The 25,519-nt window shown below is 51.2% G+C and overlaps 3 protein-coding genes across 9 annotated transcripts in view; 1 reads left to right on the forward strand and 2 right to left on the reverse strand.

Moving 5' to 3' along the window:
- Positions 1–5,309, reverse strand: nob1 (NIN1 (RPN12) binding protein 1 homolog). Of its 2 annotated transcripts, XM_061704523.1 has the most exons (11): positions 5,083–5,305; positions 4,902–4,995; positions 4,638–4,800; positions 4,011–4,143; positions 3,785–3,918; positions 3,627–3,698; positions 3,378–3,530; positions 2,092–2,283; positions 1,751–1,848; positions 1,504–1,648; positions 2–411 (listed from the first exon to the last, which is right to left on the reverse strand). In XM_061704523.1, the coding sequence occupies exons 3-11, from the start codon at positions 4,704–4,706 to the stop codon at positions 145–147; spliced, it is 1,263 nt and encodes a 420-aa protein (XP_061560507.1). In that variant the 5' UTR covers positions 4,707–4,800; positions 4,902–4,995; positions 5,083–5,305; the 3' UTR covers positions 2–144. The 2 variants fall into 2 exon arrangements, with proteins under 2 accessions (XP_061560516.1, XP_061560507.1); XM_061704532.1 differs by lacking the exons at positions 1,504–1,648; positions 1,751–1,848 and having other exon boundaries at positions 1–411; positions 5,083–5,309.
- On the forward strand, positions 5,223–22,242 carry wdr59 (WD repeat domain 59). Of its 2 annotated transcripts, XM_061704481.1 has the most exons (26): positions 5,223–5,481; positions 8,716–8,765; positions 9,020–9,155; positions 9,232–9,317; positions 9,555–9,635; positions 9,733–9,770; positions 10,893–10,981; positions 11,066–11,182; positions 11,273–11,350; positions 11,496–11,652; positions 12,944–13,023; positions 13,091–13,220; positions 13,640–13,773; positions 13,851–14,015; positions 14,087–14,182; positions 14,623–14,721; positions 17,631–17,752; positions 18,140–18,293; positions 18,492–18,625; positions 18,954–19,035; positions 19,101–19,213; positions 19,529–19,655; positions 20,025–20,075; positions 20,358–20,512; positions 20,586–20,728; positions 21,885–22,242. In XM_061704481.1, the coding sequence occupies exons 1-26, from the start codon at positions 5,428–5,430 to the stop codon at positions 22,118–22,120; spliced, it is 2,907 nt and encodes a 968-aa protein (XP_061560465.1). In that variant the 5' UTR covers positions 5,223–5,427; the 3' UTR covers positions 22,121–22,242. The 2 variants fall into 2 exon arrangements, with proteins under 2 accessions (XP_061560465.1, XP_061560474.1); XM_061704490.1 differs by lacking the exons at positions 19,529–19,655; positions 20,586–20,728; positions 21,885–22,242 and having other exon boundaries at positions 20,358–20,397.
- plekhg4 (pleckstrin homology domain containing, family G (with RhoGef domain) member 4) overlaps positions 22,220–25,519 on the reverse strand; it is a 20,944-nt gene continuing 17,644 nt past the window's right edge. For all 5 annotated transcript variants that reach the window (XM_061704442.1, XM_061704460.1, XM_061704437.1 and 2 more), the window contains 5 exons: positions 24,418–24,588; positions 24,088–24,268; positions 23,906–24,022; positions 23,466–23,684; positions 22,220–23,313 (listed from right to left, as the gene is read on the reverse strand). In XM_061704442.1, the coding sequence (XP_061560426.1) occupies positions 23,183–23,313; positions 23,466–23,684; positions 23,906–24,022; positions 24,088–24,268; positions 24,418–24,588 (819 nt within the window). In that variant the 3' untranslated portion in view covers positions 22,220–23,182. The remainder of the gene's footprint in view (positions 23,314–23,465; positions 23,685–23,905; positions 24,023–24,087; positions 24,269–24,417; positions 24,589–25,519) is intronic.

Consider the following 25,519-nt stretch of genomic DNA (forward strand, 5'->3'; position numbering starts at 1 on the left):
ATACAACTCAGAGAGCTGACTCCTGATTGGCTGCTTTGTGGTCATGGTCACAATAATTCAAGATGAAAGGTGAATTTATTGGATGTGCTAAAGCCGTTTTGAATGATGTCACCCTCCCCCAAAAACCGGGACAATGATTGGAGTTCATTTGGTGTACTTGACGCGAGCGGCGTTGGGGTTGGCCCTGCGGCGCCCGGCGCCGCTGTCGGCGTCTCGGAGCTTGAGGCCGGCGGCGCGGCTGTACACGTCATTCTGGCAGAAGGGCGAGGCGCCGCCCGCCGCGTAGTCCGGGTCCGAGGCGTCCGTCTTCTGCCGAGCTTTGCGAGACAGACGCTGCTGAGGGAAACGCTGGTCCTCGCAAAGTTGCGGGTTCCGGCTGTGTTTGCCGCCCTGCGGCAAAGGCAAAGAATGCTGCGAGGGGGACAACAACGCCCGTTAGCGTGCGTGTGTCTGCATGTATGTACTCAAGCTTGTGTCTTTGTGTGTCTGTGTAGGGTTTCGCCTGTGCGCGTTGCTTACGCGTCTCTCGCAACGCTTGAATGAAGGCGACTGGACGGTGGTTGTTTGTTGAAGACTGTTCACAATTAACCCAAAAGGGTTCTACATTTCGGGTACATTCCTTTCTCTACTTGGCGAGTGGCTAACGCATCCGCCTCGCAGTTCCGAGGTTGCGGGTTCAAATCCAGCCTGGCCTGTGTGCAGTGATCCCGGTAACGTGTTACAACATTCCGCCACGTTGAGTAACGAGCAAAGTAAGGCATTACTTTCCCCGGGAGAGTAATCGGATTACAGTTATTTTTTCACACCAGCAATAGTTACTTTCGAGTCACCAATGTTTTTTTAACTGTCGTTTTAAGCGCGCAATGCATTGTGGGTTAATTATTCATACCGAAGTGCGCAGTCATAAATGAGTCATGGAGGTCATGTCGCACTGAAGGACTTACAATACTTCACTTAAATAATATTTACAATGAAAAGTGAGAAGTTTCAAGTTCATATGTGAAGCTGGTAGCGTCTCCCGCCGTCATCACCCGCAGCTTTGCTAGTTACACAGTTGCATGATCTTGTCACCTTTTCTCGCCCTTCGCATCAAAATTACAATTGCGGGAGCAATGGTGTGTGTGTGTGTGTGTGTGTGCCGCCCAATATCAAACTGCCACTCACTTTCACGTTTACACACACGCGCGCAGTTGCCTTCATGGAATACAATCGGCATCTATCAGTTATGATTAGAGAAGTTTACGGAGAATGGTGTGCGCCTTTACGTTTAGGTAACTCACTGCACTGTGTTGTCTAAGTACCTGATTTAATGCGGCTTCGCCTGAGGATACGCGGTACGGAAAACGGATGAAAGAATGAACGACTCCTCCGACACGTCCCTCGGTGGGGGTGGTCAACAATAGGGAGTAGTTGCCTTCATTCAACCTTTGCGGATTACCATGACGACCCGGATGACTGACAATCTACACAGACAGACTCGAACGTGCGTGTGCGCGTTTTCACCCGGAGGCCGCGTGTGTTGAGCACTTTGGGGTTTTTGGAGAAGTGCATGTGCACTTGTCCGTCCTCGTTGACGCTGACGCTGACCTTCTTCAGCGTTCGGTTGCCACACTTCGGACAAAACTGTTTGCTCATGTTGCTCGTGGTCCTAACATACACACGCAAACACACAAAGAGCACGGACGCTTTTCAACTACATATACGGACGTAGTACTTTCTTCCTGTCCGGCAAGTGTGCGCGTGTACTCACGTGAAGCAGGCGTGACACCTGAGGATGTAATTGCGAGCCTGTTTGATCAACATTCCGTTCATCGACACAACGTGGAGACCCATCTGGATCAGAACGTTCTGCCCACACACAAGTCACGGGATGAGTCACGTCAAGAGTCACTTGGTGAGTCACATGACGAATCACCCAGTGAGTCACATGAAGAGTTGCAGGTGAGTCACCGATGAATCACAAAAATTGTCACACGTTGAGTCACTTGGCGAGTCACATTGTGAGTCATGAGTCAAATGGTGAGTCCCGACTATTGGGGCCCCCATGCTTGTTGTGTGCAGTTGCCGTGGTAACGTCGCTCGCTCCCTCACCTGCATGGCGAAGTCCGTGGTCATACATCCCACTTTGACCTGGCCGGCTGTCGTCCAATCACACGAGTCCATCTTCATCTGCTCGATGTTGCTGGGCGTGATCCAACCTCCTCCGTCGTCATCGTCCTCCTCCTCCTCCTCCTCTTCATTTTCATTCCCCTCTGCCTCTTCTTCCTGGCCGCCATCTTCCCCCTACGACGACGACAAGTCAACGACCCGTTCAAGGCGAAGCCGACGTGCGTTGTAATGAACGGTACAGCCGGCAGGCGGCGGCGTTTGGCAGCTGTTGAAGTCGTCTCCCGTGCAAGATGGCGGCTACGCGCCGACGGAAACGGCCCAGCTACTTCCTGTCCCCAGAAACCGTGCAGCGCAGGTATCTTGATGCCGAGCCAGTCAGTATTCCCCAATTGAATCGGTTTTTCTTTTGTGTTTTCAATCAAGAAAATTAGCACGCTGCTGTAAAATACACAACCGTTCAACGACTCGACTACACGACTACCTCAATGCCGTCGCGACTATCAGATTACGTTACAACTACTAGAATACGTCCCAAGTACTCGATTACATCAAAACTACTAGACTACTCCACGACTACCACATTTTACATAGCAGGGGTGTAACGATTCATTTATTACATCGATGTAGCGGTTTGTATTCCTACGATCCAACTGGATCGATCCGTGTGGCCTCCCGGACAACAAATTGATTTTCAATCGTTTTATCGAGACTAGGAAATAGCGCCTTGGATTTGGGCACATCGCCCTTTATAAGGAAACACGCTTGTAATTCCATTTCGATGTATTTTTCAGTTTGCGCACAGACGTTATCACATTGCTACCTTCTTCATTGTCTCTTTTCTTCCTCGTACGCCATCTTTAAACCGCAGCGAGACATTCCTCTCCATAGGACCCCTAGTGGTTGGACTGAGACAATTACCGGTAGCGAACTTCTACATGAATCAATATCGTCCTTGAATCGAATCGATCCGTGGCGACGTCTCCTTGGAGACGAGTGAGATGATCTTACGTGATGACGCGCACTCATGGGATGAGTCACGAGTCACGTGCTGAGCAATAGCACTATTATTTGACTTTTGGTCTGAGTTGAAGTCATTTCAACACTGCGACATTTCAATATGCGATAGTTCAGTCCAGTTTTAGTCCATGGAAATTCAGTTTCTTTCTCCCATAATTCATCAAAAAATACATATTCATATACAATAATAACGAATCTATTTCCTAATTTGAACACAATACGCCCACGTGACTCACGTTTTGTTGACTCACCAACAAAGTGCGCAGGTCCGCCTCGATGCTCGGAAGAACTTCTCTCCAGAACTGGAAACTGTTGAAGGAGTCGGCGGACGAGTCGCACGATTCCCGCGAGACGTTCGAGGAGTCGGCCGCGAGTGTCTCGGGGTGGGCGGCGTGGCTAGACCTCTGCAGGTGACACACACACACGCGCGCGCTTGTGACTCGCCTTATTTCACCGTTGAGTCGAACGAACCGGAAGCGAGCCCCACTGCGACATCTGACCTCGGAGGGGAAGTGGAATCCTGCCACGCTGACGGGCGTCTCCGGGTGGCGCCGCGTGCCGCTCACGTGAACCTGCGAACGCGCACGCACGCACACACACACACACACAAGGAAGATGTAGAGGGAGGACGCTAGCGTTCGCGGGTTCAGGCGGGCACCTGGAGGCGGGGCTCCTTGCGCAAGTGTTGCGTTCCCACGTGTTCCTCTTCCAGCTGCAACGTCAGCGCCACAACCTTGATGTCCGTGGACGACAGGCCGCGATAATCTCCCGTCTTCTTGGAGAACTCCGTCACTGAGGGAACCGGCGCCGCCGTGAATTGACGTCCATCGACCGGGACCCCCGTCGCGGACGGAGACCCCTCCCCGACCCCGGGCGGGCGTTACCCAATCGGACGTGTTCCGCTCGAGGCTGTCTGAGGTCGAGCTGGTAGGGAAGGAAGGCCAGACTCCTCCTGGTGGCTTTGTCCCGGATCTCGTCCACGACGTCCTTCAGCGTGTACACGTTCTTCGCGACGTCCTGAAACGTGTCCCCAAACACGGTCGTCATCGGCAGTCGTTGCCTGTGGCCGGGGCAGAGCCCCAACAGCGTCGAGTTGGGGTTCTGATCCAGACCCAGCCCGCCACATCTTTAACGTGGCCCGCGAAAGCAAATCATGTTCGTCGACTTCCTATTTCTTGCTAAAATACCACAACTGATTGAGAATTGCAAGCAGGTTTTGTTACCAGTCCCCCTTCGAAAATCAAATTCATAGTCCGCAACAGTAGCCTATTTTTAGGAACCACAATAATGACGACTACATTATGCCACAACTAGATTACGTCACTAACAGTAGAGTACACCACAACCACTTGATTGCACTGTAACTACTACATTACGTCGCAATACTAGATTACACTACAACAACTAGATCAAATAGTAGATGAAATGTTGTTGTGACGTGCGTGCGGTACTAAAATAAGAGCAAACCGGGTCGGAATCTCTTTTCACATTTCGATGCGAGTCCAAATCACCTGGAGAGGAACTTTATTCAAAAAAGCTGCCGCGTCTGCGACGACGTGCTCCACGCGGGACTGCGCCATCTTGGATCGGTGACGTTTCGGTCCGGCCAATCAGAGACGCCCTTCTTACCACGTGTTATGGTGTGGCGTTTTTTTTGTTTTCTGTTTATACAATCTTTATTGAAAAACATATAACAATAAATGTGACTATGACAATAAAACGAAGATGGAAACGTGCGAGGGATAAAATAAAGTAAAGAAAAGAAAACGTCATACATTATTTATTCAATTAGTCGCTGATGGAAGTTGTTATAACAATATTCTCCAGATTGTGGGTGGGTGTGGGCTTTCTATGTCCTCCTCACACGTTCTGCGAAACCAACAAAAACAGAGATTGGAGACGTTATATCCGATATCAATGAACAAAGACTATTTTTCTTGGCAATTAAAGACATACAAATTTCAGATAGTACATATGTTTTCTTTTGACTCGAAGACAGTGACGATTTGTTTCCCCATCGAAGAAAGCGAATCTTTTTTTTATTATTGTTTGGCAACAAAAAGTACGCGTTTTGCCTCTCGATGACGTCACCCGCGCCAGGTGACGAGCTGGCCGAATTCCCTCTGCGCCTCCTCCAATCATAGTCAGGCAATATTCTGCGGAGTTCTTTTCGACGCTGACTAGGTTTAGGCAGTTTTTCTTTTAAGTGACGGAAAAAAAAAAAAAAAAAAGAAAAGAAGTCCTTTTTTTTGGGTCACGTGACTCTTTGTTGCCGTCGTCCAAGGCGGCTCCAACAACAAGATGGCGGCGCGCTGGAGCAGCGAGAATGTGGTTTTGGAGTTCAGGGACGCGCAGGTGCGTTCTTCTTCAACTCTACTCCTTCTTATTTGTCATTGTTAAAAAGCCCTCGTGTCACAGCGGCAGGTCAACGCTTGAAAACAAGTTGCGAGTGTGTGGAGCTAGAGGAGGTTCTTTTCAGTGGGGAACTTGGGGTCGCCAAAGTTCATCAGTTTGTTTTAGTCGTCACGTAAGAAGAAGGACTTGCTCGGGCTCGGGTGCCATCAATCCAAAGTCCTCCCACGACAGAAGACATACATTTGGGACACATACCCAAACGGGAAAGGTCACGAGAGTCATGAAGCAAAATAAACGCAGCAATGCTGATCAAATTGAATGAAATTGTGCAAATGATGCATGAGTGACAGAGCAGTAATAATGCTACTACTCTGCATACATCGGCAAAGTGTCACGATGGAATTGCATCAGAAGGTAATGTCAGCTGGAAAGGAGCTATCGTATGATCTGCTGCGTTTATTTTGTATGGTTCGATGACGCCGGAAAAGGCGATGTGGGCCACTTCAACAGAATCTGGTCCTCGAGAGTGGAATTAATTATGTCCTATGTCTTACTTTGTAGCCACACTAAATAAACCAAAGTGTTGACGGATCAACACAGGAGCGATTGAACTCCGACAGCTCCTGCGGCAGGCCGTGCTTCCTCAGCAGCTGCGGGAAGCACGGTGGCAGGAAAAGAGTATGTGAACCGTTTGGACTTCCCCGCATTTCTGGATGAAAAATCAAATGTAGTCCCAGCTTCATCGACATCACAAAAATAAACACCCTCCGCTTCAACTAATACGACACAAACTCTTATGTTTTCATATTTTGATTGAAGGTAACGTCAACATTCACAGGACAGGGAGGAAAAAGGAAGTGAACCCTTGGATTTTATACCTGACCCTTGACCCTTTGGCAGCAACAACCTCAAGCGAGCGTTTCCTGTAGTTTCAGATCGGACGTGCACAACCGTCAGGAGGAATTTTGGACCCTTCCTCTTTCCAAAAGGGTTGCCTTGAGCTCATGCCACACCATCTCAATGGGGTTGAGGTCAGGACTTATATATATATATATATACACTTGTATAAAGCTGGAAAAGCTGACAAAAGTATCTGTAAAAGTCTGATGTTCATCAGTCCACGGTTAGACAAATTGTCTCGAAACGGAGAAAGTTTAGCAGTGTTGCTTCTCTGGTGGCCGTCCCGTGAAGATGACTGCAAGAGCGCCACTCTGAATGCTGAATGAGGTCAAAGAGAACCCAGGTGAAAGGGTTCACATACTTTTTTGGGCAGCTGAAGACTCGATCAGTCGCAAAACTGCAAACGAGTCGACGCGCGTGAGTTCCCTCGCCATTTGATCTCGTCGTTTTTCACTGCGGTCAGGCCGGCCGAAAAGCCGAGGTCGAGCGACCGTTGTCCAACTGTGCGTTAGGAAAAGACGCCCCCAGACCTCGCAGCGCATTGGCGGAGTGTTTCCGTAATGCACAGTATGAACAATCAGCGTGGCGGCCGGTTTGACTTCATCTTTTTGACAGGAGACCTGAACGGATTACTTGCGTTAGCTTGCGGGACGGACAACTCTGCTGCAGTCTTTGAAAATGGCTTCTTGTTTCACGTCACTTTCGAAACATCCAGAAAATGGATGTCGATCCTTTTTCCAGGCACGAGCTCCTCAACATCATCTCCAATGTTCGCTGTACTTTTCATGCTCTAAAGCTTCGGTAAACATTGGTCTACATTTGGACAACGGCGGCCAAGTATGTCGACAACGGTGAGCACGGGAGGCCAAGCGCCGGTCACAATACGCAACGCTATTGGTCGACGTTGACTTGCGCTGTTGGAGACTTGTCGTTGATATGTCACACTACCCCCCAAAAATCTAACATGCTAGACTTTTCATTTTGGCGTCGTAGGGCCAAATCGTTGGCCCTACGACACTACATGAAGTTTTGTCCTTCCCGACAAAATAAGTCTGGCCCGGATGAAGAAATCGCCCGTGATCGCTAATCGGGCCAATATCGGGTCTAAAATCCTGCCGTCTGACTGCCGGTTGAGAAAGTGCTTCGCATTTTAAATGTCAAAATAGTCGACGATCAGGCTAATTTAATCACGGCAGCCAAAATCGCGACCGTTAATTGCGCAGCCTTTGTGCGGGATGCAAAATGTACTTTTCAAATGTTCAGTAGAACACCTTTAGGTTATCAGCCAGACCCTCTCGGACAGATGGTCTCTTGAAGTTGGTGGTTGCGGGCAGGCCTTGCCGCAGGTCATTAGCGTGTCTGCTTCGCTCCTCCCGGCGCCGTTTCCTTTGTCGGCTAGTTTCTTGCCCATTTTTACTGGACTCTGTCCCCACTCCAGTCGGGGAGTCTTTCAGCGTGGAATCGATAGCAGCGGTCTGTATCGGCGATCCCCAGCCTTCCGGACATTCCAGAAGCGCATCAAAATCTCGCTCCAGTTTCTTTACAGTCCCTAAGCGGTATTTACCAATCCACAGAGTTTACCTCAAGGTTGAGACTTACAAAAAAGGAAAACATATTATCACGGAGCTAGCATTGCTTAATTAGCACCGAAGCTAATACCGGTAGACGATGCAAAGTAATCCTGAGCCCTTTAGCCTGCTTCTCCACCAATGGTTGTCATCTCCCAGAATAATCTTCACAGTCCAAAACGTGATGTTCAACAAAGTGAAATAACTTCAATAGTGTACGTTCCCACAGCTGTAGCAAAGAGCGACTTCTTCTGAAGCCTGAAGCTTTCGGAGATACAGGAGCAGGCAAGTTTCCGGTGTAAATATTTTCAAAATAAAATCCCATCTTTCGTAAGAATCCCAAATGGCTGCCCTTACACTAATTATGAAGCTAACCTTCGACGGAAGGGGTGCGGTCAAACCCGTGTCCGTGGTCTCGGATGTCCTTCTGCCCGGTAGGCCGTCACTCTGCAGCTTCTATTTAAGAAGTTCATGGTTGACTTTTGCTCCGTTGAAGTACAGTTTTATTTACCTTCTTTATACTGATGTTTCTTATTGACACTGTCACCGTGGGCCCTTGAGTACCATAATTTCAGTCCTCTGGATGTGTGCTACGCATATTGTGGAAATGACAATAAAAGTACCTTCTACCCAAGAATAATAAGGAGCGAGTCTGGGTGTTTTTTTTCAGCGATCAAAAGCCGTCAAGTTTGTGACGACACAAGGGGGCGTCAATGGAAGAGCCCACCGATGAACAGGTTGTGATGTCGTTGATTTGTGTTGCCAGGCGACCACCATGTCCGTGGACTGCCTGGGCTCGCACGCCGTGCTTTCTGGGTGAGTCGCTCGCCGCACGTCGATTACTCGAATAATCAGCGGGTTCATCGGTAGAATCATCGATTCTTCAAATATTCCATCGCCCCAGCCCCAGCCCCAATAGGACGTGTTTACCAGAGTACGGGAAAGCTTAATAAGAGGGTCGTGAATCTTTAAAATGTTTATGGCTCATTTTCATATCACTCGATGAATAACCGTAAAGACACTTGTACAAATATTTGGTTGTAATTTAGCAATCTTCCCGCTTCTGTCAGGCGGCGTTTCCTGTACGTGGTCAACCTGGAGGCGCCGTCCGAGCAGGCGAGGAAGATGTCTCGCCAGAGCAAGTGGGACGTGGGCACGGTCCAGTGGAACCCTCACCGCTCTCAGGCACACGTCTTTGCCGCCTCGGTCCGTTTTCCTCCAGACGCCGACCTCACTTCCCGTCGGCCCCTTTTCACTGAGCGCGCGTGTGTGCGGTTTCCAGAGCAACCAGCGCGTGGACTTGTACTCGTGGAAGGACGGCAGAGGAAGCATCCACACGTCACTGCAAGGGCACACGCGAGTCATCAGGTGTGTGCCGGGGACCCGCGACGTCGTGTGGCCTCGTCACACGACGTGCGGCAAAAATGAAAAATATAGTGTACATTTTTGAAATCGATGGGCCGATTAATCTGTTATCAGAATTTCTTTCTGCCAAATATCGGAATGGGCCTGAAAAATTCCGTCTGGGTGGGTGGGTGGGGCGGGGTGGGGTCCAAATGTTTTTGGGGTCCGTCGCGTGCCATCACGTGACTTGCGTGTGCGCAGCGATCTGGACTGGTCGTGCTTCGAGGCCGAGTTCCTCGTCAGCAGCTCGGTGGACACGTACATGTACATCTGGGACATCAGGTGAGAGCCAAGAAGGACACGCTAACCTCCTTAGCATTAGCTCAGTGCCCACTTCCGCTGCAGCTTTTTGTTCGTCTGTTTGGCTTTCTTTCCGCAGGGACACGCGCAAACCCGCTGTGGATCTGGCTGCCGTCGGTGAGCAAAAAAACGCCGCTGTATTTGTATTTCCGACTTGGAGTACTTCGGAATACGGCGCACTCCCTGCAATTCGCGCCGGACGGGGCTGACCGCAGTTACACACAATTAAACAATCATCGTTATTGAGCATAGTTTTTCAACATCCATTTGGTTGTCATTTTTGGATGAGGAAAAAAACATCTAGCGAAGGCGGCTTACCAAATATTCAAGCGAAAAAAAGGTTGCTTTCGATTGAAGCGGACTTACCAAGGTCCGTCTGTGTCGGGTCATAAAATCCATCCATTTGACCCGCACCCTGCCAGCCAATCACAGGGCACATAGAAACATGTGCCCTGTGATTCGACGGTTCGGAGACGAAGTTGGAGAGGGCAGACTTGGATGGTTTGGGCACGTCCAGAGGGGAACTAGGTGAGTATATTGGTAGAAGGATGAGGAGGAGGATGGAGCTGCCAGGCGAGAGAGCGAGAGGAAGAGCAAAGAGAAGGTCGACGGACGTCGGTCGTGAGGGAAGACATGAGGGCAGTTGGTGCCGGAGAGGAGGATGCGGGAGATAGGACGCGCTGTGGCCGCCCCGAACGGGACAAGGCCGAAGGAAAAGAAGAAGAAGAAGAAGGAGAAGAAGAAGACTAGTGGGACCGCGAGGCGTAAACCGCAATATAGCGGGGATTTACTGTACTGTACTGTGTTTTACCACCGTGAATGAACATATGTGATTTTTTTTTTTTTTAATAATAATAATAATTCAACGTACGTCGGGCGAAACGGTCGTCAGCCGCAGAGCTGTAGTGACAGTGAGGCGCCTGTAGAGGGCTGCCCGCCAAACGCAGCGCTCAATAGACGTGTCGGCGATGTCCCTCGCCATCGAGACATTTTTGAAGACAAACGCTTTCATTTTCGCCCGACGAACCTCTCATCGTTTTATTTATTGCGTCACCTGTGGCTCGAAGACCCCCTAGTCGTAGAAAACCAAGGGGGCCTAAAATAATTGCTAAGTCGTCATTTTTCTTTATCCGTGTCTTCACTGTATTGATCCAGTTCTGTCAAAATGAGTCCGATGCACATTTCAAATAATAGACATTTTGGGTTTGATTCCCCTTTAAAAGTGTTTCTTGTGGACAGCCGGCGCGTCACAGGTGAAATGGAACCGCAGGAACCCCAACGTGCTGGCATCCAGTCACGACGGAGACGTGCGCATCTGGGACAGGCGGGTGAGGACGGGCGGGCGCGAGCAAACTGGCAAACTCGGCGGGCGGAGCGACGCACTTCTGAAGTGCGTGCGTGCGTGTTTGCAGAAACCCAACACGGCGTGCGAATACGTGGCGGCGCACCTGTCCAAGATTCACGGACTGGACTGGCACCCGGAGCACGAGTTCATCCTGGCCACCAGCAGCCAGGACAACTCCGTCAGGGTCAGACGGGCACACGCACGTGCGCACATAAACACATTACACTCGCTATTCCCATTCATCTCAGCGCATCTTGCGCGTGCGTCTGTGTAGTTTTGGGACTACCGGCAGCCCAGGAAGTACCTGAACATCTTGTCGTGTCAGGTTCCTGTGTGGAAGGCCAGATACACGGTCAGTACGCATGGCACGCATCTGGGAACGTGAATGTGTGTGTGTTGAATGTATGAATGTGCATATACAGTATACGTGTGTTTGTAGGAAATGTGTTTGTGCGCACCTGTGTTTAATGTGTGTGCATGTTTGCGCGTGTGTTCAGCCCTTCTCCAACGGGCTGGTGACGGTGATGGTTCCTCAGCTGCGCCGTGAGAACAGTCTCCTCCTGTGGTCCACGCTGGACCTCAACAGTCCGGTCCACGCCTTCGTGGGGCACGATGACGTCGTCCTCGAGTTTCAGTGGAGGCCGCAGAAGGAAGGTCGTGGTCACGCCCGCGCACACTTCCCGTCTCCGTCCGTGTTCACGCCTTCCGGCAGCTTTAGCGGAACTTGGTGACGTCGACCCCTGATGGAACCACCGCCACGTCGATATTTTCCTCACTCCAAAAATCACAACAGGAAGTTGAGATGACAGACAGCATGTCGAGGCAACGGGAAGTTATAACAATGGGCGTGGGAGGGAACAGGAAGTTGGGACAATAGGAGGGTGAGAAAAAGGGAAGTTGGAACAATCGGAGGGCGGGAAAACGGGAAGTTGGAACAATCGGAGGGCGGGAAAACAGGAAGTTGGAACAATCGGAGCCACTACCTTGCTTCCTCACGTAGGCCCGGTATACACGAAGACAGTCGGGCTGCTTGTGTCCCAATTTGGATCCATCCCACCGAGGACGACCACCGCCAGACTATCTTTTTGATCCTGTGCTCTGAGGTGTGTTCGGAGTTCGTAGGGTCCCCGAACGGCTCGGGGCAGACAATCTTGAATAGGAAACGTCTTCAAATGTAGCCAATCGGGAAACGACCTGACTGAGGAACAAGGAAGCGGCCTTAAATCAAGGCAAATGTCCGACGCGAAACACAAAGGATATTGACAGCCGTCATAATTTGACATTGAGAACTGACCTGGAGCTGACGCAGTAGACTTTCGAGTCTCCGTTTTCTGCTGTCTCCCCGAGGGGGAAAGAGTTTGTGCGAGCGAACCCTTGACCCTGACAAGACCTCGTCTGTTAGTCAAACATACAATTTGTCAATGACAAAAAAAATACAAAAGGATCTTCTTCAAGAGAACCCGAGAACATGCTCTCAGCTCCAGGCATCACACACGAAAGAGCAGCCAGCACTGACGTCTTTGGTCTTCCGGATCCTTCCGACGACGCCGTCATGTCGTAGAAATTAGCTCACGCGACGCGGTGTTTGTCGGAGTGAGGAATCAACACGCAGTCCCAAAAGCATTCCGTAGCAGTCAGGGATGGTTTAGGGTTGCTGGGATTCATTTTAGGGGTAGCGCACGGTAGCTGTGTTTTTGTTGTTTAAATATGACATTACAACAAAGTACATTCTTCTAGGTTCTTTAAAAATGACTCACAGTTAAAAAAACAAAAGAACATTTATTTTGATCTCAAGTTTTAGGGGTGCTAGAAACGCCCATGGTCACAGTCCTACCACAGACGACAGGAAATTGGACATCTTCGGACCAATGAGATGTTTTTTTTCCTTTTGGTGGTTTGTTTCACAGGAAAGCTGATTGTCGCGGATGTCTTTGTTTGTGTGCAGGTTGTAAAGACTTCCAGCTGGTCACATGGTCGAGAGATCAGACACTGAGAATCTGGAGGGTGGACCCGCAGCTCCAGAAGGTCCGCGTATGGCCCTTCCGCCGACCACCTGTCACACCTCTGAATAATTATTTTGGTCGCGCTGCAGCTGTGCGCCAGCGACTCGGTGGATGACCCGATGGACGGCGCGTCTCTCAACACGGAGACTGACAAGTCGCTGGCATCGGACGATTCTGAAGGACAACGCTCCAGAATTCCTGTCGGGCAACATCCGCACGGTGGCACGCATCGTCCACCCGTGTCACTTGTACACCCGCATATGGCTAGGGATGGGAATTGAAAATCGGTTCTTTCTAAGAAACCGGTTCTCAGTATTTTGAATTCTCGGATTGAATTTTTTTTTTTTTTTTTTGCCCGACGATTCCGCTTACAGGCTCCTCCTGAACAAAAAAGAACCGGCACTTTGAATGGGACCGGGACGCTGCCGAGGCCACTTGAAAAAGTGCATCGTTCTCGCTAAATTCTTAACAGTTCCCATCCCTACTGATGTCTCATGTCCACCCAGGACTCGCTGTCCTCCATCTGTGTCTCGCCATCATGTCTCCCCCTTACGTCCACCTGTGTCATGTCTAACCCTCGTGTTATCCTGATGCTCTCTCTCTGGACTTCTTGGTCACACCTGGGCTCCATCCCCCAGATCAAGACAGCGTCTCGAGTCCAGGCGGTAGTCGGGACTCTGCCGTGGCAGCGGCGGCTTCTTCGGGTCTGGCTCAGACGCTCCAGCAAGAATTCTCTCTGGTCAACCTGCAGATCAGGAATGTCAATGTGGAGGTGAGAAGCGGACACAAAGACAAAGACGGCAGACGCTAACTTGCTGATTCTTATTCGGATTTCTTCCTTTTCTCGAGATGGACGCAGTGAACTGCAGCTGCGTGGTGTCAGCTCACTTCGGGATTCATCAGGTCCGACTGCTCATGAAGTTCCCGGGCCAATATCCCAACAACAGCGCCCCCACCTTCCAGTTCATCTCGCCGACTAGCATCTCTGCCGCAATGAAGACAAAGATTCAAAAAGTACGACACAGACGCACGCTCCTAAACGCGCCGCCTCCCGCGCTCCGTCCTCATGGGCGTTTTTCTTTCAGATCCTGACAGATGTGTCCCTGCAGAAGGTTAAGAGGAACCAGAACTGTCTCGAACCTTGCGTCCGGAAGCTAGTGTCCTGTCTTGAGTCCGACATGGTGAGAAGATGCTAATGAATGCTTTTTTTCCCACAGTTTTATGGGGAAGAAAGGGGACCTGACCGGAAAACCCGAATGAATCAATGATATGGATTGGTGGGCTCAGCCCTACAACTAGTCGAGGAGCTTTTTCATCTTTAGGCCTGGCACGATAATTACTTATTGTTCAGTAAATAAAATGGACAACGACCGATTTTGCCGACTCGCTAAATGGTCATTGCAGCTCACACAGCGAGGTAGCGAGTTAAGGAGCTAAACAGCTCAGTGCGTCTCCGAGTTCTTGTTTGCGTTAGTACCCAATTACCCGTGTTTGTGTTAAGGAGGTCCGTCGTCTATTCAGCCCAGTGGTCGGGATTGTTTTTATATGTTTATTTACAAAAAAAAAAAGCCAAAAGAAATCGTCATCTTGACGGGCCTAGTCATCTTTGTCCTGCTCACAGGAGGACAGTCCATCCTCAGCACCGTTCGTGTTGTCCAATCCCGTTGCGCCGACCCTGCAAGCCTTCCCGCGAGTCACCAACACCTACGGATCCTATCAGGTAAAAATGTTATGGATAAATACGTAGATGGCGAAAAAAAGACACAGACGGATGATTGGATGTGATGAGCTGATCCTTTTACTGGCGCAGCGCTCATGTAGTCACGCTCAGCAGCCTTTCTTGGAACTTGTGAACAATCGAAACAAAAATATTAATCAATGAGATGTATAGCGCTTTTCAGGACACCCAAGGACGTGTTACAGATTAGACAACAACAGGAAACAAAACACAAGGCAGGACTAACTAACTAACTAACTAACTAACTAACAACAATTACAATTCAAGGTTAACTATGGGCCAAGACCGGGCAGTGTTATCGCGAGCTACCTAACCCTTCCATTGTAGCCTCAGGAGTGTCTGAGACCAACCAAGCGTGCTGCTCTCGAGTTTGAGATGGCTGGTGTGCCGCTAAACTTGATCTTGCTGAATGGGATCCAAAAGACGGAGTGGACGAAAGGGGGCTGACTGAAGAATTGTTTTTTTTTTTGGTTTTAAGCTTTGTTTTGGCACTGGGCAAATAAATATGTCGGAAACATTATGCTGATGCTCAAACATGACACAGTTGACTGCCAGCGAGTTAGATTGCAACAGGCTTAGCGTTGGATTTATCTTACCCAACATTATAAAAAATAGACAGCAAAGGAATGAAGACGCTGGTTTCTTTTTCTCGTGAGGAGGGCGCATGGGAGATTGCTCAGAAACGCTCGAAACCATCTCTCCCGTCGCTCCTGCATTGATTTGAAAATAGGGAGGTTTCTAAGTTTACAAGACATACCGTACTAAGCTACAAGACACAACACACTAAGGGGAGGGTTTCAAGGTGAAAACATGGGACCAACACCTGCCACGTCCCGGCCACGTCCTTCTCTCTGATGATTCCTGCTGAGTCATCTAATACAAGCTAAGCGAATAAATGACACTTTGCCCCCACTAGCATAAAAGACACTTTGCCCCCACTAGCTTACGCTAAGCTAGTGGGCCATAGGAATGCGGCGTGTGGTATCTACGATGGCTGCGATCAATGCGCTCGACGCACTCACTTCCGGTTTCTTTTTTTTTTTTTTTTTTTTTTTTTTGGTGTTGTGCTTTTTATATCGGGCCATCGCTTGCTTTTGAAGGCTTTAAAAGTGACAAGCTCATTTTTGAAAGGTAAGGAGTAGAAAGTCCAGATATTTGAGTTGGAAAAGTAAGGGGGGAAAGTAAAAAGTCGGCAATAAAATGAATACTCAAGTACAGATACCTGAAAAATCCACTCAACGAAGTCGTACAATGACTTTGTTACTTCCCACCTCTGACGGCAGTCACTGCATGACATGTTTGCTATCCCATTTTGTCCACGGTTCCCTGAAAAAGGGCTGCCACGGATGCCGGAAACAGCGTACAACGTAGCTTCAACACATACACTATGTGATCTGTTGGTACTGTTACACGCGTATGCGACACGTTGCTATAAGCATACACACAAGGACACAATTGTTGGTACCCCTCCGCTAATGAAAGAAAAACCCACAGCGGTCACAGAAATAACTTCTATAACTAATAATAAGAATACCTTGCTCGTCTTGAGATTTCATTTTGTACACTGCACAGATTCAAGACACCCTGTGCCAGATGTGGCGAAGCAGCCCCAGAACATAACAGCGCCTCCTCCATATTTCACAGGAGGGACAGTGTTCTTTTCTTGGGATGATTCATTTTTGTGTCCATGATCATAGAGCCGATGTGCCGTGCAGGTCAAAGAGTTTCTTTCGTGTGTCCATCGAGCATCTCCCAGAAGCTTTGTGGCTTGTCAACACGCAGTTTGGCAAATTCCAGTCTGGCCGGAATGTGGTGTCCTCCTTCGTCGTCTCCCACTTTGGCTCAAACGACGACGGATGGCGGGATCTGACACTGATGCCCCTTGACCTTGGAGTTCACCTTTAATTGCTCTGAAGGTTGGATGGTGATAAAGGGATATGGTTTTGCCATTTGATTGGTTTGTGCTTGAACAGTGGTACTTTGTTGCAGTGACGATAAAGTGAAGTGAAGTGAAGTGAAGTGAAGATAAGGGTGTGGGGGTGTGCTGCGTGAAAGTTCCCAGTAGGGTGCATGTGGACGTCACAGGAAACATCCGTCGGAGATAACCGTTGCTACAAAGCGTTGCCGCAAACCTTATGAGGAAGTGAGAAGTGTTGCGACAGTGTCTGGCACGAGCCGCAAAGGGCCATCATTCCGCATAGCAACGATGAGGTCAATGGACCCTGGACCAACCAGACGAAGACAACGCCACTTCCTTTTTGAAAAAATTGTATGCGACTGGGTCAGGAACAGATAGTTTTGTTCGGACTCCGCTCTTTCCGCGAAAGCAAAGCGAAGAATTAGCATTTTATTGTTTGATTCATTTATTTTTTTATTAAATGGATGTTCCTGCTGTGGTTAAAAAAAAAAATCTGAAGTTAGTCACTCTTTACTCAGTACTTGAACAATTCTTTCACGGTGTGCTCTTTTTCCGGAGGGCTACTTTTGACTTCGACTCGAGTCAAAAAAAAAAAAACTCCGCACAGGCGGGGCCGGGGATTGAACCGCGTCCTCAGAACTCTGAGGCAGATGTGCTCGCCCGTCGCCCGCTGTGCAGCCTTGAACACAACCCTTCTTCAATCTTTTCTCGGTTTACCATCGTTTTTGTCCAGGCCTGTTTCACTGTTGTTGTTTTTTTTTTTTTGAAATCATTCCGTTGAACCGCAACTCAAAAGCAATTTCTGATTTCCATCGGTTAATTTTCATTAAATTAGTATTTTTGATGACTTTTGTCTGTGGGTTTTCTTTCATGAACGGATGGGTACCAACCATTTACACTGTACGTGGCGTGTTACCGCCGACTTACTGTTGATGCTTTGGCATTCTCCTGCGTCTCGCTCCCGTGTTTCCAGGACGCCAACATTCCTTTCCCGCGCACGTCGGGGGCTCGCTTCTGCGGCACCGGCTGTCTGGTGTACTTCACCCGACCGATCACCATGCACCGCGCGGCCCCGCCCACCGAGCCCACGCCCAGGTAACGTGCTTTTGTGCTGGATTTGAACAAGTTTGCAAGGAAGAGTGGGCCAAAATATCTCCCCAGAAATGTGAAAGACATTGATTTCAGTTGTTGCGGCTGAGGACGGTCCAAACGGTTCTTAGGTTAAGAGAAGAATCATTCTGACGGTAGCAATTATTGTCTAAAATGGTTCCGACGGGGAGTTCATATGAATATTAAAGTCACCCATGATGAATGTACTATCTGCGTGGGTCAGCAATAAATTTGTCTTGTAAGCCAGAGTGGGCGCTAGACCACTGCAAGGTAAAACGGCAGCGGTGCTGCAGATCGCATAACGAGAACCTTAATGTTTTAAAGTCGTTGTTGGAGCAATGTTTTTAATGTGTGTGTGTGTGTGTGTGCCAGGTCGTTGTCGGCTCTGTCGGCCTATCACAGCGGCGTGTTGACACCCATGAAGATTCGCTCTGACTCTCAGAACGCACTCCGACTTTACAGCAGCAGCCCGACTCGACTCGACAAAGACACTGTGTCCATTTCGTCGTTCTACTACAAAGAACGGGTGACCGGCACGCATTCGACACACACACACACACGCGCACGCACACACACTTGTTCAAACACATGAGCACACATCTGAATATGGTGCGAGCTGGGTTAGAACGGCCGGACGGTTCGTCGAGGAGCCGTGAAGGGAGCGGAGCGCTCGGAGCGAGGCTAACCCAACACAAAACGCCATCCTGCGCTACGTGTGCTGCAGAAATCCCGGCGCTTCAAGACCAAAAGGGACGGGACGGACTACGGCGGCCGCTCCATCAAGTTGGCGGGAAAGGTCATCATTCAGGAAATCTCCTGCCTACTTCCCGTCCATAAAGTCCTGGGAGAGAATTACATGTGAGTGGGCGGACCCCCAACGCATCATCGTTTCAAAATGCCTCTCGCTTCCTGTCTGAATTCACAGGCTGGCTGGCGAGTCCTTCGCCCGTTGCCTACTCACCATATAGTGGACCGGACTGTATTGTACAGTCAAAATCCGGCCGTAGTGATTCAGGAGTATTCGATTCATCGTTTCAGCCCGAGAATCGACTATGTAGTCCGCTGTATAAAAAGTCTATGTGGTGATTTGGGCATATCGGATGAATCGTTTCAGCCGCTATATACCGGGTTCCCATCACAGCCCGACAGTTCCAATATGATATCGGCCGCTTCCTGTTGTTCTCAGCCTCAACATGCGTGACACCAAAGACACGTGTCAGAAGAACGCCGCCGCCGCCCTGGCCGTCGGACGCAGAGACGTGGCCAAGGTACGTGATTGGCCCGCGCCCCCGCCACGGCAACGCGTGTATGTTGAACGCGTGTGCGCGTTCAGGTCTGGGCCCTGGCCTCGGCGGCGACCGGTCGAGGCTTGAGTCCCGACTCGGACCCGGACACGGACGCTCCCTGGGCGAGTCATCCGTTTGGACGCCGCCTGCTGGAGACGCTGTGAGTTCTCAACGTGCGCGCATTTACATGTCATGTAGTCGGCAGTGATGTATTGAGTAGTAATCTGCCGCGTTGGCCCGTTTCGGGATTCTCGGGGGAATGCGGAGAGAGCGATTACCGAGTAGAACAAAGGCAAGATTCGTTTCGAACACGGAACACTACTTTCCGCCGTGTGAAATCAGAAATAGTCGGATTTCCCCCGTCGCGCTTTGTTTGGGCGACAGTACTTTTCCATCCCAGCTGCGTCTTTTCTAAAGAGTGTTAAGAGAGTGTCAAGCAAGTCGACGTGTGCTGCGCGGTGGGTGTCGCCCTCAGCGTGGACCACTACAGTCACATGAGCGACGTGCAGACGCTCGCGATGCTCTGCAGCGTCTTCGCCGACTCGGACCCCGAGGCGACGCCGCGATCCCGCCAGGCCGGGCCCCCGCCGCACCCTCGCTATGTAAGTATCGGAGACGGGGACACTCGGGTCAGGTGACTCGACTTGCCAGTTTCATGACTTCCGACTTGCTTTCCAAAAGCTTGACTTTGACTTGAACGGATTTTGTTCACATTACTTTTTTTTTTTTTTTTTTGGGGAAGGATGGCAACGTTTTGGTCATGTCTGATTCCCTTCAACGTAAATCTCTTTCATTCTTCTCGCGCCCATTAGGTACACGTCGAATTGTATTTAGCAACACAAAACATTCTTGGCTTTTGTGTTAGGGTTTGGCGTTTTCTTCAAAATGTTCTATTACCACTCGAAGAGTATATGTTGCGACTGGAGCGAGACTGTATGACCTGACTTGCTTGATTTTTTTTTTTCTTGAAGGTTATGACTTCAGACTTGCACGTATGGGCACGTGACTTACTCCCAGCTCTCGTAAGTATGGACACGCCCTCTTCGTTTGCATACAGTTACAGTGATGTCAAGACGGAGTTGCCAGCAGCCGTGATATTGTCAGCGGCGATACGGTGCAGGCGGCACAAATGCATTGTGGGCAGTCGTCATGAAATGCGATCTATTGTAGTCAGCAAAACTGTCATGAAGGCAAATGTAATGTCGTAACCTCGTCAGCATTAATGCCGAATGTTCCAATGAGCTCGCCAACGCGAAGTCCGTGAGGGAGATGGCAGGAAGTGATGTCACGTGCCGTTTGTTCAGACCGCCCTCGGCGAGTCGACGGTGACGTTCGGGGGTCGACTCGAGCCGGAACGCGCCAACGCCCGCGGCGACTCCCCTGAAGGCGGTCGCCACGGCAACCAGGGACACACAGACGCACGGGAAGGAGAGCGCGAGCGACACGACGTGAACAAAAGGTGGCGCCCCCGCCGGTGATATCGCTTCCGGTGTTGCTGCCGCCGTGCTGATGTCACTTCCTCTTGCCCGCAGTCTTTTGGACCCGAGCAACACGCCGCAGTTTGACGACTTCAAGAAATGCTACGCTGAAATTTTGTACCGCTGGGACCTCCGAGACAAACGGGCCGACGTGCTCAAGTTCGCTTCCTGCCCGCCCGAGCCGCACCAACAAGTCGGTAGGGCCCCGTCCGCGCTCGCTTCGTGTTTGACACCCGTGCTAGCTTCCTTTTCGACGTCCGTGCTAACTTCCTGTTTGTTGTTCGTGCTAATTTCCTGTTTGACACCTGTGGAAACTTCCTGTGCTAAACCCACGCTCACTTGCTTTTTGACACCTTTGCTGACTTCCTGTTTGACAACCGTGCTCACTTCCAATTTGATGTTCGTGCTAACTTCCTGTTTGACACCCGTGCGAGCTTCCTTTTCGACGTCCGTGCTAACTTCCTGTTTGTCCACCCATCCGTTTTCTACCGCTTATCCGAGGTCGGGTCGCGGGGGCAGTGGCTTTAGCAGGGACGCCCAGACTTCCCTCTCCCCAGCCACTTCATCCAGCTCGTCCCCGGGGGTCTCCTCCCGGCGGGACTTGCCCGAAACACCTCACCGGGGAGGCGTCCGGGAGGCATCCGAATCAGATGCCCCGGCCGCCTCATCTGGCTCCCCTCGATGTGAAGGAGCAGCGGCTCTCTTCGGGTCACGACCCGCGGCTCGTGACCGTAGGTGAGGGGAGGAACGTAGATCGACCGGTGAATCGAGAGCTCCGCCTTTCGGCTTAGCTCCTTCTTTACCGCAGCGGACCGATACAAAGTCCGCATCGCTGCAGACGCCGCGCCGATCCGCCTGTCGATCTCCCGTTCCGTTCTCCGCTCACTCGCGAACGAGACCCCGAGATACTTGATACTCCTCCACTTGGGGCAGGATCTCGTCCCCGACCCGGAGAGGGCACGCCGCCCTTTTCCGACCGAGGACCACGGTCTGGGATTGGGAGGTGCCGATTCTCGTCCCAGCCGCTTCACACTCGGCTGCGAACCGCTCCGGTGAGAGTTGGAGGTCACGGCTCGATGAAGCCAACAGAACCGCATCATCTGCAGAAAGCAGAGATGCGATACTGAGGCCACCAAACCGGAACTGCGCCTTGAAATTCTGTCCATAAAAGTTAGGAACAGAACTGGTCACGCCAGTGCTAACTTCCTGTTCAACACCCGTGCCAATTTGCTGCTTGATGTTCGTGCTAACTTCCTGTATAACATCTGGGCTAACTTCCTGTTTGACGTCCATGCTAGCTTCTTTCACGACGCCCGTGCTGACTTTCGGCGCCTCGTTTTTTTGTCATTTCAGAATTGTGCGTGTTGTGCTGCCACTGCGGCAGTCCAAGTCGCAGCGCGCAGTGCGCGGCGTGCAAGCGTGTGAGCTTCCAGTGCGCCGTGTGTCACGTGGCTGTGCGAGGCTCCTCCCACTTCTGCCTCAGCTGCGGCCACGGCGGTCACACGGCTCACATGATGGACTGGTTCCGGAAGCGGGACCAGTGCCCGGCCGGCTGCGGGTGCCGCTGTCTGCAGCAGAGCAACTTCTGAGCGATGCCAACCGTCTGGCACGTGACGCCTGACCGCGTGACTGCTCACGTGTGGGTCACATGATCTGACATGCTGTCAGTGGATGAAGAATAGTCTGCCAAATAATAAAGACTTTTATTGCAAAATGTGATGAATTCACTTTTCTTCACGTGATGATGTCGTCGTCAACGATGAGAAGGTCATGCTCTTCTTCTTTTCCTTTTGGCTTGTCCCATCGGGGGCGGCCACAGCGCGTCCTACCTCCCGCATCCACCAACTGCCCTCACGACGTCCATCGACCTTCTCTTCGCTCTTCCTCTCGCTCTCTTGCCTGGCAGCTCCATCCTCATCCTCCTTCCGCCAATATACTGACTCCCTCTCCTCTGGACGTGTCCAAACCATCCAGGTCTGCTCTCTTGAACTTTGTCCAAAACGTCTAACCTTGGTCGTCACTTCCTGACCACACTCACCGTTGCTCTGGACGCTTGACCCCAAGTGTCGAAAGTCCTCCACCCTTGCTATCTCTTCCCCCACCAGCCCTCTCATTCATGCGCACGTCTTACTTCTACTTCATCTTCATTCCTCTCCTTTCCAGTGAATGCCTCCACCCATCCTTCTCATCTCTATCCCTCTGCCTGGCCAGCCCGTATAGATCCTTTTCTCCTTCTTTAGTGTCCGACCTGCCATACATGTCGTCATATGCCGATTGCTACGCTGGTGTATTTGAACGTTGCTCATTCTAGTGCAACGCGGACAGCCAATTATTTTTGGGGTGGCAATTTGAAAATCACCCAGCTCGACAAAATGAGTCAGTCCTTGTTTTGAATTCATGTAGGAAAAGTGGCAGCAGACGCACACGCACCGACACCGGCGGTGCGTTCAGGAAGTGTCTTCAAAGGGTGTGAAAAAGCAGCCTTTAGGACATTTGTCCCTCAGGTCGCCACGGCAACGGCAGGCGTCGTCGACAGGAAGCGTCCAAAGCGGGTCGGCGCCGGGCCGACGACGGACTCCGCCCCCTGAGGACGAGCGGCCCTTTCGGGAAGCGATGGCACTCAAATGGGAAGCGTGTGCGCGCGTGACGACTCAAAGTTTCCGGGAGGAGCGAGAGGACGAGGCGGAGCTCGGGTCCCGGAGGCGGGAGGAGGAGGCGCAGCCCGAGTCGGAGCCCGTCGACCCCGCGCGGCGACGAGGTGACGAGCCGGAACTTTCTGTGGCTGCCGGACGACACGAGAGAAGGTCAGGTGTGCTGCAGGGAACCGTCCAATTTCGCTTCAAGTTTTCATGAACTAGACAAATCTTTTTTTTTTTTTTGTCGACACAGATGCCAAAGTTGGGCACGGGTGCCAATGTGGTTTTTTCAACATACCGATGGAGGGCTGGCTGGCGGTCTCGTGCTCCCGCTCGTCTTCCTCGATGCACGGCGACGTGACGAAGGCGGCGTCCCCCGGCGGCTCGTGGCGGAACAGGTGCAGGTCGAGGGAGCCCAGCAAGCTGGACGACGAAGGGTCAGAGGTCGCCGCCTCGCGCTCGAAAGGGTCGGCGCGATCGGAGGCCGACACGGCGATGGACGCTCGAGTCCTTGCGCCTGGGGGCCAATAGAAACAAAAACCGTTGCAAAGAAAATCGCTTCGTGTCACCAATCCAACGATGGTTTACGTATGCGCAGAGTAAGAACATTTCTCCGCATTTCTGTGTGAATGAGGGCCCATTGTCGTTTGCATTCTCAAATCCATTCAAAAGGCATTTCTTGTGAAGAAAGTGTTCAAAGGCCTCGACGGAGGCGTGGAAGGCGGGCGGAGGGCGTACCTCGTGTCCCGGTGACGTAGTGAACGGCTCGGTCGCTGATGGCGGCGGCGCTGGGCCGGATGTCCGAATAAGGCTTGTTGCCCACCCCCATGGACAGCATCTCCTTCAGACGCGCCTCTGCGCACACGCGCAGCGGGCGGCTCACTCCGTGTGCGCGCGCGGACGGCAGGCGCCGGTCTCACCTTTGTTCCTGGTGGCCTGCGTCCAGAGGATTCTGGTCAGCTCGTGCGTCCAGGCGCGTTTAACGTCGGCGCCGGCGGCCTGCAGGGTCAGTGTCTGGTTCTTGGACGTCCTCCTCCGGAACCAAATGGCAAAGCGAAGACCGTCATCTCCCCTCGACTCGGTCAGACCCAAGTCCGCCGTCTGACGTGCGTCGTCGAGTGAGAGAGGCACGAATTGAGGAGAAAAAGTGCAGGTAGTGAGGAGGACGTGAGGAACTGCGAGTGACAGAAAGCGATGGAACGAAGAGCACGAAAGCGACAGGAAGCGAGGCGGACTTGGCAAGCCTGTACCTTGAAGGAGTGTTTGTATACGAAGACGTCGAGGCGTCCGTCCATCTTCTTGGCTTTGCTGAGGAGCAGCAGCTCGTCAAACAGGAAGACCCGCCTCTCGCACTTCCTCCTCCCGGTCCACACGGTGAACTGGTCCTGGCGCAGCAGCTGACCCTGCTCCTTCAGGTTGACCTGCAGCCAGCCTCAGCCGTATTATTTCTTATTATTATTATTATTATTATTATCACGACCATCTTATTATCGAGACTCGGTCGGGACTAGGGATGTGGACCGATCCCCGGTATTGAACTGGCCCTTTTTCAAGACCGGAGTATCGGTAAGCTCCACCCATAACGATTGTGTTAACGGTCTTGCAAAAATGATTTACTGATTTAGTTTTGATTTACTCAGGCTATATGAACGTTATTTCGCACCTCGGACTTCGCCGATAACTCGCAATCAAGTTTCGAGATTCGTCATTTTCCCAATCGGAGGCGAGCCGTCTCGCCCGCCTTCCTGTGCAAGCATTTTACGATACGATCCGCGGTTCCGTATAAGCCGACGGTTGGAATTGCGTTGGTTTTGACGGGGTGTCGGGTTAGCGCTGTTGCGACACTCGCGCAGCATTTGAGCATTGATTGCGTTTCTCTCTCCGGGCACGAGCGGTCGATGCGTTGGGCTCGTGTAAAAGTCGCACGGATTTCATTGTGTGATACGAACAAAAAAGTGCATCACGTGCGAATCGAAACGGATGCTTGTACGCGAGCAATACGCAAGTGCAGCGGGCCTCCGCTATTCGGCCGGATCTCAAAAGAGCAAAAATACGCGGATAATTGACACCCGTTCGAATTGCGTTGAAAAGAAATCAAGTAGGGATACACTGGCAGAGTGTTTTGGGGGTCGGTTCCTCCCAAAAACAAAAACCAACTCGAAAGCAAATGTGTGAATCGCGAGTATGCGGTGAGCAAGCTAACAACCACTTAGCAAACGCGCGGCACACTCCGGCGTTTGCTAACAACCGCTTAGCAAACGCGCGGCACACTCCGGCGTTTGCTAACAAGCGCTTAGCAAACGCGCGGCACACTCCGGCGTTTGCTAACAACCGCTTGGCTTACGCGCGGCC

The sequence above is a fragment of the Phycodurus eques genome, chromosome 2 (assembly GCF_024500275.1).
Source record: "Phycodurus eques isolate BA_2022a chromosome 2, UOR_Pequ_1.1, whole genome shotgun sequence".
In the NCBI taxonomy this organism is placed as follows: Eukaryota; Metazoa; Chordata; class Actinopteri; order Syngnathiformes; family Syngnathidae; genus Phycodurus; species Phycodurus eques.

Bases quoted from the DNA above. Each gene is read 5' to 3' on its own strand.
- nob1 (XM_061704523.1), bottom strand. From the start codon at position 4,706: ATGGCGCAGTCCCGCGTGGAGCACGTCGTCGCAGACGCGGCAGCTTTT. The intron at 4,144-4,637 runs GTGATTTGGACT...GACACGTTTCAG, and splicing joins TGAATAAAGTTCCTCTCCAG to GACGTCGCGAAGAACGTGTA. The intron at 2,284-3,377 runs GTGAGTCAACAA...TCGTCGTCGTAG, and splicing joins CGGACCTGCGCACTTTGTTG to GGGGAAGATGGCGGCCAGGA.
- wdr59 (XM_061704481.1), top strand. From the start codon at position 5,428: ATGGCGGCGCGCTGGAGCAGCGAGAATGTGGTTTTGGAGTTCAGGGAC. The intron at 19,656-20,024 runs GTAAGTATCGGA...TTTTTCTTGAAG, and splicing joins CCCCGCCGCACCCTCGCTAT to GTTATGACTTCAGACTTGCA. The intron at 20,729-21,884 runs GTAGGGCCCCGT...TTGTCATTTCAG, and splicing joins CGAGCCGCACCAACAAGTCG to AATTGTGCGTGTTGTGCTGC.